Here is a 15,005-nt window from a genome sequence, read left to right as displayed (position 1 = left end):
GATGATAATGTGGAAGAATGACTAATCTAACATTTTCATAATTAATAAAGTATTTTGTGAACTAATATTTGACAAGAATTCTCAATGGGGAAAAGACAGTCTCTTAAATAAATGTATTGGGAAAACTGGATAACCATGTCCAGAAGAATGAAATTGGACCCTTATCTTAGACTACTAAAAAAATTAATTCAAAATAGATTAAAGACTGAAATATAAGACTTGAAACCATATAACTCCTGAAAGAAAATACAGGGAAAAGACTCCTTGACATTGGTTTTTGCAACAATTTTTAGTATATAACAACAAAAGCACAAGCAATAAATGCAAAAATAAATAAATGGGACTACATAAAAATTAAAAGGTTCTACACAACAGCAACAAAATTAAAAGGCAACATACCATAAAAAATCTGCAAATCATATCTGATAGGGGGTTAATTGCCAAAATATATAAAAAAAACTCATACACTTGAATACAAAAACAAACAATCCCAACTAAAAATTGGGCAGAACTAAAAAGGCATTTTTCCAAGGAAAACAAACAAATGGCCAGCAGGTACATGAAAAGATACTCAACATCACTAATCATCAGAGAAATGCAAATCAAAACCACAATGGGGTATCACCTCATACCTCACAATGGGATATGGCTCTCACCAAAAAGAGATAATAAACGTTAGCAAGGATGTGGAGAAAAGGAAACCCTTGTGCACTGTTGGTGGTAAATATAATTGATGCAGCCATTACAGAAAACAGTATCGGTGTCTTCAAAAAAAAGGAAAAGTAAACCTAGCATGTGATCCAGCATTTCCACTCCTGGCTTTACAACCAATGGAAATGAAAACAGTCTTTTTTTTCCCCCTGCTATTCCTCCCCCTGCTCCCACTGAAAACCTTCCATGTGATGTACATGTCTCTGATTCTGTTCCTGCTCTAGTTGTTTGCTTAGTTTTTGTTTTCATTGTTTTTCCTTTTTTTTAGATTCATTTGCTGATAGTTGTTGAGTTTGTTGTCATTTGACTGTTCATAGTTTTTGATCTTCAATTTCTTAGATAAATCCCTTTAACATTTCATAAAATAAGCACTTGGTGATTATAAACTCCTTTAACTTGACCTTATCTGGGAAGCACTTTATCTGCCCTCCCATTCTAATGACAGCTTTGCTCCATAGAGTAATCTTCAATGTAGGTCCTTGTCTTTCATGAGTTGGAATACTTTCCAGCCCCTTCTTGCCTTCAAGGTTTCTTTTGAGAAATCAGCTGACAGTCTGATGGGAACTCCTTTGTAGGTAACTGTCTCCTTTCCTCTTGCTGCTTTTAAGATTCTCTCCTTACCTTTAATCTTGGGTAATGTAATGATGATGCACCTTGGTGTGTTCCTCTTAGGGTCCAACTTCTTTGGGAGACTCTGAGCTTACTGGACTTCCCGGAAGTCTATTTCCTTCACCAGATTGGGGAAGTTTACTTCATTATTTGTTCAACTAAGCTTTCAATTTCTTGCTCTTGATCTTCTCCTCTGGCACCCCTATAATTCAGAATTTGGAACATTTAAAGTTGTCCCAGAGGTTCCTCAGCCTCTCTTCATTTTTTTTTTTTTGATTTCTTGTTTCTTCATTCTGTTCTGGTTGGATGTTAATTTCTTCCTTTTGTTCCAATTGTTGAGTCCTGATTTCCTTCATGTCACTTTGGTTCCCTGAAAATTTTGCTTTATTTCACTTTGGGTATCTTTCATTTGTACTTTAATTTTTCAACCAAGCTCAATCAGTTCTGTAAACATTTTGATTACCAGGGCTTTAAACTCTCCACCAGATAGGTTGGCTATCTCCTTCTTGCTTTACTCTATTTCTAGAGTTTAGATCTGTTCTTTCAATTGGACCCTATTTCTTTGTCTCTGTGCACCTGTTAAGTTGTAAGGGGGCATGGCCTTAGGTATTCACCAAGGCAGGGCAACCCTCTTTGCTGCGCTGCAGTGCTACCTGTGGGGGAGGAGCCAGAGAGGAAAGAATGCAGCTCGCCTGCTCAGCTCTAGCCCCACTTTCCAATGAACTCTCATGTGAGAATGGGAGTTTCTCCCATAGTGGCAACCCCTGCTGTAGTCCATACTCAGCTCTGACTCTCAGTTTCCTGTTCAGTCAGCCCCGCGTGCATGGTCTGCCACCTCATTGCAGCTAGCCCCATCCGCACTGAAAACAGAATCTTGAAGAGAGAGCTGTACTCACATGTTTATTGCAGCATCACTCACTGTAACCAAGATGTGGAAACAAACTAAGTGTCTGTCAATGGATGAATTGACACACACACACACACACACACACACACAATAGAATAGTATTCAGCCATAAGAAGAAAATCCTGATGAGACAGTACGAATGGACTTTGAGGGCATTATGCTAGGCAGAATAAGACAGTGTAAATGAGATCTCAGACAGATCTAATGTACATACGAATCTAAAAAAATCTGAACTCATAGAACAGAATAGAGTGGTGGCTACCTGAGTCTGAGGCGTGGGGGAATTGGGGAGATGTTGGTCAGAGTAAAACTTCTAATTAAAAGACAAGTGGCTTCTGGAGATATAATTTATAGGATAATAGTTAATGATGCTATTCTATACTTGAAAGTTGCTAACGGTAGATCTTAATGTTCTCACCACAAAAAAAAAAAAGAATGGTAATTACATGGCATGATGGATAATGCTATAGTAGTAATCATACTGCGGTATATGTGTATCAAATCAACACATCGTACACCTTGAACTTAAACAGTGTTATATGTCAATATACCTCAATAAAGCTGAGAAAAAATATTTTGTACTAAGCAAAACACCCACATTTATCCTAAAAGTTTAAAAATTACAGATAAGCAAAAATAATAACCACTTACAACTCTACCAAACTTGGAGTAACACCCCAATGCTTTTTTCTGTTTTTTTTTGACAAAAAGTAGATCACACTATACATCTCATGTAACTTCCTCTCTTTTAGTCAATAATGTAAGAGTTCCATTGAATGGATCTCCTACAGTTTATTTGCTTAATCCTTGTGATGATCAACTTGGCTAGGCTATGATGTCTAATTGTACTGTCAAACACCAATCATGGTGTTACCATTAAGATATTTCTTAGATACAATTAACATTTACAATCAGTAGACTTTAAAGTGGAATAACATCAATAGTGTGGGTAGGACTCATCCAGTCAGTTGAGTGCCTTAAGAGCAAAGACAGGTTTCCCAAGAAAAACAAAAATTCTGCCTCTCTGAAGAATGCTGACTAAATAGTTTTCATTGAAGAAAAGTGAGGCACTGCTGTACCACATACCTAAAAATATACAAGTGGCTTTGCAATTGGGTAATGGGGTAGACGATGGAAGAATCTTGAGATGCATACTAGAAAAAGCCTCAACTGCCTTGAAGAGACTAGGAACGTGGATATTAACCGTGATTCTGCAGAGCACTCATATGGAAATGAGAATGTTATTGGAAACTAGAGGCAGAGAACTTGGCTGGATTGTTTTCTGTTGGATGGAAAGACGTTGTAAGCAATAAAATTGGTTATTTAGCTGAATAAAGTTCTAAGCACAGGTTGAAGGTTCAGCCTGGCTTCTATTTGCTAATACTAAACTGTGAGGAAAGAAATAAACTGAAGAAGGAATTGTTAAAGAAAAAGAAGCCCGACTTGAAGATTTGGAAAATTCTCATCCTAATTATATGGTAAATGAGAAAGTATGCTCTACAGAAAATACCAAGGATGTGTGGCTAGAAACTATTTGCTAAAGACTTATGGAAGCAATCAACTATCTCAGCAGAAACCCTGCCAGCTTGGAAGAGGACAGAGATGGAACTAAATGAAGGCAGGCTGGAATTCTATGGGCAAGAAAGGGACTGATAGAGCTGTTTAACTGAAGGTGTTATACTTCCAAAAGAGTGACCTGAGGGCATTTCAGAGGCCAGCAGGGCTGCTGCTGCCACCATGGGCCAGGAAAGCAAAGGCCCAGGGTGTGGGTCCAATGATTTTAGGCCATTTCCTTGGCTATGAGGAAGCAATGCCACCACTCCAGGGGGCTCCTCAAGACAGCCTGGAGCCTATGAAAATGTTCAAGTATTAGAATAAAAGACAATCTGTTGGCCCATTAGGTTTTAGACTTGTTTGGGACACAGGCCTTTTTTCCTTTTGATTTCTCCCTTCTAAAATAAAAATGTCTATCCTCCATCTCTCCCACTTGGAGAGAGAGCAAGTAACTAGTCTGGTTTGACAGGTTCACAGATGAAAAGAAACTTTGCTCCAGTATGAGTTATATACCAAGTGTTACCCACAATTTATTTGAATGATCTGAATTGATGATGTTTAGATGAAATACTGGACTTAGCATTGATGCTGAAATGATTGACTGGGGCATGGTAAGGTGGGATGAATTAATTTTGCATATGGGTAGGCTATGAAATTTTAGGGGCCACAGAGCAGATTATAATGGGTTTGTTTTCTCCCAAAAGAGACGTTTTGATGCCCTAATCTCCAGTATCTCAAAATATTATTTGGGAACAGTTTTTAGAAGTTAAAATTAGGTCATCAGAGTGGGCCTTAATCCACTATGACTGTGGTGTCCTTATTAAAAAGGTAAACACACAGAGAGGGATAGACACAAAGAGGGGGAACACCCTGTGAAGACAAGAGACAGATACTGGAGTTATGTTACCATGAGCCGAGGAAAATCTGCTGCTACCAGAGGCTAGGTAGCAGCAACGAAGGATTTCCCTACAGGTTTCAGAAGAAGCATGGCCAAGCCAACACCTTGATTTTGGACTTGTAAGTCTCTAAAGTTGAGACATTTATGATGTTATATACCACCCGGTTTGTGGTACTTTGTTACAATAACCCTCAATGTTGGACATAGAACCTCAATTTGGGGCTCCTATAGCTATATCTTAGCACATTTGCTATCATTTCCACAGAATTAATCTCTAGATACAGAATTACTGAGTCATAAAACACAACATTCTGAGGGTTTTGACTTACATTGCTAAGTTGCCCTCTATATCAAAGTACTCATTTAAATTATCTCCATTACTGTAGAAACATACATTCCTTACATTTTGACATAGGCTTTGTTTATGCTATTTTTTTTAAAAGCAGTTCAAAGTTGAAGAGCCCCAGTTATATTAAGTCCTTATTGTCTAGCACCGTTGCATGGTCCATGAAGCTACAGACAAGACACATCAGGTTCAAAAGCAGTGCTTTGTTCATGCTATTTTTAAGTCACTGTTAATTTCTGATTTTGGATAATCAAAGTGTCTGAAAAAGATATGCCAGAGCATGTTGGGTAGGACACTGTAGATTTATATCCTGGAAAGATTTAGTTGCAATGTTTCTAGATTAGTCTGCTCTTGGTCTCCTAGAAAGTGATCAGCTCAGGCAAAGGAAGGAAAAGTGGGAACACGATATGTACAAGAACAGATCTGGACAGACAAATCACAGTGGAAATAAATATCAGCTTTATTAACACTCAAAGTGCCATTCATTTATATTCCATAATCCACATTACTAAGAGTAACCCTCTGCACCACAATCTTTCAAAAAAACAAACAAAAAAAGAACATGTAAAAAAAAAAGCAGTTTTCATTGTGCTAATTATTGCAGGCCTTCATGCACAATAAATCTAAACAAAGATGTGTGCCAACAATATACAAATTTCCATATAAACAAAGTCATTGATCACTAACAAAATATAAACATGGTTTCTTTCACATTAAATTTTTAAATGGCTATTTACCAGCAAGAAAAACAAATACATAAAAACTACAAAACTCATATTTACACATTTTTACAAATACAACTTTAACAACACAAAGTCAAAATATAAATGAAACGTGGCACATATCACACTGTATCTGGCTTCTGGGAGGTTTTACTAATCATACTGACTCCTTGCAGCATAATAAGCTTAGTGACTGACATATAACTTCAACAGTGGACTTTATTTCTAACACAAGTAATTTTACATGGTACCATACATTAAAATCTAAGTTTTCCTTAACTACAATAACATTGTCAGATTGGAAATTTAATTTCCAATTCTTTTTCTGCCAGTTACTTAACATACACATTAGAGTATAAAGACACTTGATGCATGTTTAAACATTTCTAAACCAATTTATAGTCAATTTCAGAGAATCACAATATATCAATGCATTGTTTTGTAAAGAAAGTCTGACCTTGCCCAGTAAGAAAACCCAAAAGTTGAAATCTTTGGGGTAGAATAAAGGAAACATTCAAAAACAGTAGGATCAGCCAAGAGAAACTGGAGACATAAAAATCTTGGCATCTTTTCAAGACAATTTAGTTTCTTACATTTTTTTCATAGCTCTCAGAATTCAAAGGCTATTTTAGTGGAAAGTGAATTCTGCTCCTGCTTAACACCTCTTTTTCCTCTTAATTTGTATTTCAAAGAATTCTCAAAAGAAAATTTAATGCTCTTCCTTGCAAGAGTATTTGATATCTAAGTAAATTTGTATCCAATTTTGGAAATATGAACATATTTTGAGTGGTTAAAAACAAAATTTTAAAAATATTTTGATCAGCCAGCTGAAAATACACTCACATAGTAAATAATCTCTCAGAAAGCTTAAAATATATTTAATTCTAACTAAGTAGTACCCTTTAAAACATGTTCATAAAAATGTAGAAATAAATGAAAACAAGAAATTATTGGAATACATAAATGTGCCTACAGACAAAAAAAAGACATTTCCGTACACACATTCCCTGAAACACAGTTACAAGCAAACTTTCAACTAAATGCATTTCAAAATACACAAAATCAGAAAGCGATGTTGAACTCCTGAGTTCTTCAACAAAGATAGAACCATAGATAAGTATACTTCATAAAAGCAATAATGTTAATTTAAGTCTGCAATAGCTGTGCAGTTACTGATGGCTACTTCTTCAAAGTTAAAACATAGAGACACAGACAGTAGTTCAATGCACACATTCATAACGCTCATACACCCATCAACAATTATTGGCCAGAGTAGTAAATCAGTGTACAAATTAAACATTTCCAAAAATGTGCAAAAAAGTCAACCTTGATAGGAAAAAAACCCTTTTTACATAATTAAACTGTCCAACATTCAACTAAGATTAAAAATGTTTATAAAATAATAGATTAAATATAAAGAATTTAACGACTACATTAAAAAGTGTACATTAGGCCAAAGGGTAAATTTACAAATTGATAATCATACTTTGCAACAATTAAAGTTTATTCTCAAATTTATCCAAGTTTATTCTTATTTACAATGATACTTGAATAAAAAGAACCATGTGAAATGTAAGAGATGTCAGGCATTAAAAGTATTTTTGGTATTAACTCTTTTATATTTCTGAATGCAGGGTAGCAAATCTTAAAACAGCAATAGAAAAATGTAAACCTTTTACTAAGTAAGATTGTATTTTAAAACAATCATTTCTTTCTAAAGAAGTATTCTTATCCTTAGACACTGTATTTTCACTTGAATAAGATATATTGCAAGGATTTGGCCCACTTTTTTCTGCCCATAAGCCTTCTCAGCTCAAATGTTTCCACTAGTCCTCTCTTCTTATTCCATGTGGGGAAAAAATCTTTGGAAAAGTGACAGTATGTCAAATCCATTTTAGAGTCTAAGTACCTACTAGAACTTAAGATGTAACTTTGTTACTTACCTCTCCCTTCTAAGTAATACTAATGCTAAAATCACTAGCAGTTATATAGGCTTTTAAAAGATAAACTAAAAATAAATAAATAAATGAACATAAAAGTGCTTTTTCAGCATAGTCACAAACTTTACTGTTCTCAACTATCATGATGGGACTCAGATACCCTTATTTGGGGACAAATTCTGCATGTATACTGGAATGCAGACTCTTCCTTATGTTCTAAAATGTCTATGGCACAAAGCAGACTGCTGCCTATAATTTACTTTTCTTCACAGTTTTCCTGAAATGTCCCTCAAGTCAAACATAAGATACTAGAAAGAAAGTACACCATTGATCTGTGGCATATGTCAATGCATGTATGGTCATCTGATGTTAATAAGATTGACGTGTGCAAGCTCAAGTTTCTAATGCCTATATAGTTCTGTAATAGTTGAAGTAAATTCTGCATGTCTAAATACAAGCACTAAGCACCTCTCCTTTTTCTTGAAGGGTAGATTGAAATACAAATTCTACTAGTACCTACTTCATTGTTTTTACCCTGAAGGCTTACAGGTGGGCAGATGTAACAGTGTTAAATCATTTTGGCAATGTGAGGGAATATAAGAGCTTTGGTTTAAAATTATTTTGATAATACAGATTGTGAATACAAACAAAAAAGTAATCAGTCATAGGGAACAATAGTACTCACTGACTTAATGCCTTTGCTATTATTAACAAAAATATCATATTACTGTTAATTAAAATGCAGAATTATGAAAAACATGAATAATTATATAAAAGACTATATGCAGGTAACAGATAAATTTATTCTTGTCTTTACTATAGCTGTGACTCCTCCCTCAATTTTCTGAAACTAAATCATGTCCACTCTCACTATCACTGAGAAAAGATTCTCTAGACTCCTGACAGCTCACTACCATTTACAGCTCTGAAAGGCAAGTACTAACTAGAAAATGGTTGACTCTGACACTTCCAACACCTACCACGGCATCTTGTTGAGAATGCAGGCAGAAGTCAAGGTAAAGCCAAAAAAACCCAACTGTGAAGTAGGAACAGTGGCTTCATAGCATACCTTCCCTACCCAACCAAAGAGAGGTATAAGAAGATTTCTTTTTGAACATTTCATAAGCTAAGGAAGTTTCTGTTGATATTGTCTGGCAAAATTTCTATTCCAAAGAGTTTATGAAGAACTATGGAAAATCAATTACTTTCTACTTATGGATTATATATAACCTATTATATACACATACAAATTTAATTTTAATGTTTTAGCAACCAAGAGCTTGGCAATTTAGTATAAATACTTTTACTAAACAATCATTTGTACTAGTTACTTGTAGAAAATGTGCTGGCATTCCTACCCAAGGACAATTACTCTCATCCATCATCAGTAGGTCATAAACATTTGAATTGTTCCTTCAAGAACAGAAACTAATCTAACTGAATATTCATACCTTTCCTCTTTTCCCATCCCCACCCCAACTCCACACACACACAGACACACACACTTCACAGAAAAGTAAGCTAGAGAGAGTTTTCATCAAAATGTTAGATTAGGATTTGCTATCCCTGGATTTCTTGCACATTGCCCCAAGTCTCGGTGCCTTAACATTTATAAACTATTTAAACAACCTCTTCAGGGCGAAAACAGCCATTCTACCTCTGCTATGAAAATCACAACTGAATCATGATATACAGAATATCTGGACAGTGTCAGTATGATTGAAAATCAAGCAATCAGCCTGGAACACAATTTACTATACATTTCTTTAGAATTAGAATACCTCTAATTACCTTAGAAGTTCACGTCTAGTAGAGACTGCAGTGTATGTGTCTAATGCTAATGTTTGTCTTCTAACATTAAAAAAAAAGGTGGAAAAGGGTAGGAATAAGAAGCAGGCATTAAGAAATATTTAAGGGCCAATACACAGTCAAATCAACTATTAAAATTACTGATTTTGGAAAAAACCTTCAGTTTGGTGGGCAAATTATTGATATAAAATAAAATTAAGGCATACACAGAAAAAGGCACTACCAAAAATTAACAATTAAATTGCTTTTCACCAACATTTAACCAATCTTAAAATTCAAATAAATATGAACAATTACATTTGTAACAAAGGTCAAACAACAGGAAACAGTAAGGTCTCAAGAAATTGTCCTGTGCTTAGTATTAATACCATGGACAGAATTCAATTTCTATCTTTCTTTAGGTATTTTAACTATTCAGACTGAAAGAAAGTATTTGGTTTTTCTTTTTTAAGAAGCAGAAAAGAACACTATGGTATGGAATAAATGTCCTCCATCACTGAAACTGTTAGAGAAGAGGCTGGATTTTGTAAGAGGAAGTCCTGAGGGAGAGAGAGGCTGCCTGACCAATGAGGTTTTTTCTAATTTGGGGGTACTTTTAATCTATGCTGTTAATGACATTTTAATTTTTAACTGCCAATAATTTCCTAAAGTTGCTCTCCCCTTACATCACAAAAAACAGTACAATTTTAACCATCATTACTGAACTTTCAGAGTTAAGGCACGCCCTATTGTTTGTCCGTGTTTCTTTCTAGACTGTGACCTCCTTGAGAATAAATTAATTTAGTATCTGACAAAATAAGTCAGAATTACTGAATAAGCAAATGAAGAAGATTCACCCTATTTTAAAAAGTTGAGATTACTATTCTTGATTGACATCAGGTGATTTTATCTCATTGGAGTTTATCTGTAAACTCCAATGAAATCACTAGCTCAGAACTCTGCCATTAGCCAAGAAGTCTGCATGTGGAAAACATCTTGGCTTTTGAACCCAAGCTTGGTCATCCCTATAAACTATTCATATTTGATTTTCTTAATGACTTCATGTGTCTAATCATAACTCTATCTCAGAAATACTACAGATCAGATCTGACATATGTATGAGTTAAAGTAGCAGAAAGTTACTCTAAAGAAATAATTTCATTTTCTTAACATAGTTTCTACTGATAATGTAGATTCTCAAGTGAAAGCCAATTTTATTTACTCAAAAATACACTTTAATTTTTTTTGTATTTCAGCCTGTGCATCATCAGTCTTTAACCATCTTTTCAAGTTAGAAACATATTATGTAAATGAGGAAAACTGAAAAATATTCAAGATATTCATACCAAAAATTTCAAAGTCTATATGTACTTTTAAATACATTTTAAAGAATTACCAACCATTAAAATTTCCATTAGCCATTATATTTTTCAACCCTTTTATTCAATACATTTTGTTTGCAATGTAAAAGATCTTATATGTGGCCCAAACCTAAGTAATGCCATTTTGAATCTCTCAAGGCCTAAGTAGAAAGATACTTCCTGAAAAGCAGAGGTGAGACTGCTAATGAATCTTCTCCAGCACCAAAAAGTCTGCCACAATCAAAGCAGAATGCATTTTAAAGGCACAAAGTCAGCAGTCTGACCATTTTCCAGCCTCAGCAAAGAAACATTACAGTATAGAAGAATCAGCTGTGCATTTAAAAAACAAAATATATTTAGAGTTATCTTAAAAATTTCAAATTTCATTTGTTGATTCCTACTATCATTAGAAATAATAAGTTGGGGTGTTATATCTAACTGCCCCTGATAGAGGTGTTTTGCTTCAAAATTTTCTTTTTTAAATTTACTTTTGGTCTTCCATACCTCACCTACTTCAAGCTTTTTTGTTGTAGTAGTTTTTATGTATATATTAATGTTTATTGTAGTTTTGGTACCTTTACAACTTGTTTAAAATCAATTCACATCACAATATATGATAACTTTGTAAACTATTAGTCTAACATAGACTTTTACATCTTTACATAAAGAACAATATTTCCTCATAGCTAATAATATTTTTCTTATTATAAAACAAAGGTCTTCTGCAGCAGTGTTAAAGTAGTAGTTTCTTTTCAGATTTATTTTCTATAGCATTTAAAAAACACAAAAATGCAAACAATTTTGCTTTGAGTTTCACAACCTCCCAAGATTTCTCTTTAAAGAGCATTTGCCTCATATTCTGCACCACTGGTTACCCTGACAGACCAAAAATGAGCTATAAGGAAATCCCAACCATACAAGGCAAAGAAACAAAGAAAAAGCCCACTGCTCCAGATACTATGATCTTGCTCAAGTAGGAGACATACCTTCACCCATAAAAAATAAAGAAATATAACAGATCCTTGGGGGCTATGTTTACAACACAAAGATTTGACAGTTGATTTTCCAGGGGAGGGGCCACTAATGTATATTCTTCTTGGTGAACCACTTCCTTTCCACCACTTATAAAGTATGGCAGAATCTTTGTGCTTTGACTTCTCAGATTAGCTGTAGAATTTCAAATTTCCTACAGGGAACGTCAGAAAGGACCTCGTTACAGTAAACCAAAGTCTTCAGGAACAGTAAAAGAATCCCTAAAGATCATACTCTTTTAGCACAAAATAAAATACCTGAGTCCCCTATAAAACTCATAAAAGGTATCACTAAATGGATCTCCAGGAAGACTACTATTTTCTAGATCTTTAAAAATAAAGTACTTAGCACTTGTTTAATAGTGAAAAAACTGCAAGTCACCAAATTATTAATATCATTCATATTTTTCAGTAGCACAAGTCCCTTAGGGTAGAATTCTCCTAGTTGTCTCCTTCCATTTAATGTCCTTGGTCTTAGTGGATACATTATGCTAGAAATAAGTGGTAGTTTTTAATTTTCCTACAAAGTAGTTAATATTTGTTTTGATATGCTTTTCTTTCCCCACAATTACAAATTGAGTTAAGGAAAGGATACAGATAGCTGAGTTCAATAAAGCTCCCTGTTTAAATTCATTTTGTTTCTAAAATGGAAGTTACTGATTTGGGTGTAATATGCAGCTGGTAAGGAATGGACTGTTACTTTCTGTTCAGATGATTCACCCTTGACCTGAAGTAGTGATATCTTCTACTGTAAAACCCTCATTATGCATTTCATCACTTTCTCTTTGAAATTTACTTTTTGCAAGGCACCTGCTTTGTAAATGGCTGTTACCAGTTTATAACTTGAGGCTGGTCTTTGCAACATGGTTTCTCAATATTGCACTTTTGAAATTTTAAGCAGGACAATTCTTCACTGGGAGGCAGGAGGTACTTGCCCTTGCATACTGTAGTTTGTTTGGCAGTATCCCTGGCCTCTGCTCACTAGATGCCACTAGCATCCTCCTAAGTTGTGACAACCAAAACTGTCTATAAGCACTGCCAAATGCCAAGAGAAATTATCCCCACCCCACCCCTGAGAACCACTGTTTTACTATTTGTTTGTTTTTTGAGGTTTAACATTCTATAGTCCCAAGAATGAGGGTTTTATCTCATGACACTAGCTTTATGGATACTCCGGGTTAAACATTTAGTTCCTAAGAAATGTTGATCTATGGGGAATTAGGAGCTAGAAGTAGGAAGATATAATATACATTATTTTTGTTATTTCTCCTTTCCCTTAATTTTGGGACTTTCTCCCTCAGGCAAAGAACACAAGTGTATATAAAATACACTAAATAACAACTAGTTCTACTTTTCATTATTTCCGTTGATGGGCAAATCTAGTCTCTTCTCACACATTGAATTACAGCAACCTCCTTTTGTCTTTTAATTTGGATCTGTTCACTGACTTCCCATATGTGTTTTAAAATAAAATACTATCTTTTCTTTTTTAAAACAAAAAACTATCCCTCAAGGTTTATAGATTCCAATAACATGGATCTTTTATAGTAATTTGCTTATTATACTAGCTAGGATTAACAAATAAACATACCTCTTAGAGATTCATATTTTCTGTCAAGATTCCTATTGAACAAAAAACTTGGTAGACAGAGGTTAAGATCTAAAGAATACATATATAAGAAGGAACCTATATTCTTTAAGTTGAGTACCTACTCTAAAATAGAGTTTAGGGCTCAAACCCACAAATGAGAATTTATTTTAAACACTATCATTAAAAACTACAAATCAGGCATGATTTTCTTCTTGTTTTCCATGTCTTCCCACCACCATCAGTTTGTCAGTGACACAGAGAAAGACTATAATCTTTAGGTATTCCAAATGAATTGTTTGATCTAGAAAGAGTGACCATGTACTAAAGTGCTTTATGTCTCTGAACCACATCAGTACATTATAAAAATTAAATTAAAAAAAGTTTCAAGTTCTTATAAGGGAAAAAAAGATTAAATATAAAAAATTTAGGTTACTGTTATTAAACAAATTTAACCAAGAATCAAGAGAAACACTTTCCCTCTTGTCTTTTTTTCTCCCCCATCTCTCTTTTTTATAAAAAAGAAAAGTGCAGTCAGAGAGAAGGTGAATGGATAGATGGGAGCCAGGCAGAGGCACAGGAGTGGTTATTGGCCACTAGTGATAATGCACAAACATATGCCTTAAGAGTTCCTCAGCTGAAGGTCTCATTTTGGCCTCTATAAAGATCCGTTTGAGGAAATCTCGAGTATAGTCTGAGACATGAGGTGGCAGCTTTGGGTTTGTTGGCTGAGTGGCGATTTTAAATATGGCAGCCATTGCTTCATATTCCGCCCAAGGAGGCTTTTCAGTTAGCATTTCTACCACAGTACAGCCCACACTCCTAAAAAGAAATTTTAAAATTATATTACACAAACAATATCATGATGAAAGAGCTAGTTAATTACATAATTAGAAATAGGAGTGAAATCCATATATATTTAAGTATGACCTGGTTTCATTAAAAGGTTGTAATCATATGTAACATAATTTAAATATAAAAATCAAGGAAAATAAACCACAATTTAGGGATTGACTCCCATGGCTAAGTAAAAATCATACTTATTTTATAATTTTTGCTTTAAATAATTTTGTAACCTGATATTAAATACAACTTTTTTGTCTTTACTTACAAATACAAACATTAAAGCTCTTTTGTTTGCCTTTAGATGCTTAAAATGAATATCTGTTGTATTAAAAACTTTTCTGGTGGGCAATAAAAAATGTTCATTTTAAGTTCTAGCTTAACATTATTAAGCAATTAAAGATTAAGTGAATTATAAGAGACTAACAATAAAGATTAATTACTTTTAAAGTTCTTCAGGGAAATAAATGAAAGATAGTTTTCCCATGCTGAAGCTACTTAAGACAAAATTCCTCCTGAAGAATGGAAGATAAGTTCAAGACCTCTATTTATTTAGTCGATGATTAAGTTTCAAAGAAGCATAATTAAAATATTAATCCTTATACTCCCAACATCCCATTTCAAAAGTACAAAAGGTAACTGAAATCTGGCTCAGTAATTTCCATCCTGGGTGGAAATAAGTAAGGCAGGTATTTTCAGGCAAACCT

At 34.2% G+C, this 15,005-nt stretch overlaps 1 protein-coding gene and 1 non-coding gene across 8 annotated transcripts in view; both read right to left on the bottom strand.

Annotated features, from left to right (window-relative positions):
* Positions 1-5,098: 5,098 nt before the first annotated feature.
* LOC119045214 (small nucleolar RNA SNORA50) lies at positions 5,099-5,229 on the bottom strand. Its single transcript, XR_005081752.2, has one exon. It is a non-coding gene; the product is annotated as a small nucleolar RNA SNORA50 (small nucleolar RNA).
* Positions 5,230-5,461: 232 nt separating this feature from the next.
* The window catches only part of MAP3K2 (mitogen-activated protein kinase kinase kinase 2), a 73,614-nt gene continuing 64,070 nt past the window's right edge, over positions 5,462-15,005 (bottom strand). For 5 of the 7 annotated variants that reach the window (XM_037139853.2, XM_037139852.2, XM_037139854.2 and 2 more), the window contains one exon: positions 5,462-14,277. In XM_037139853.2, coding sequence (XP_036995748.1) covers positions 14,052-14,277 — 226 coding nt within the window. In that variant the 3' untranslated portion in view covers positions 5,462-14,051. The remainder of the gene's footprint in view (positions 14,278-15,005) is intronic. The other 2 variants (XR_005081749.2, XM_053667406.1) reach the window with 2 other exon arrangements.

This window comes from Artibeus jamaicensis, unplaced genomic scaffold, assembly GCF_021234435.1.
Source record: "Artibeus jamaicensis isolate MK-2021 breed Jamaican fruit bat unplaced genomic scaffold, CSHL_Jam_final contig_469, whole genome shotgun sequence".
In the NCBI taxonomy this organism is placed as follows: Eukaryota; Metazoa; Chordata; class Mammalia; order Chiroptera; family Phyllostomidae; genus Artibeus; species Artibeus jamaicensis.
This window is presented reverse-complemented; position numbering and strand designations above follow the sequence as displayed.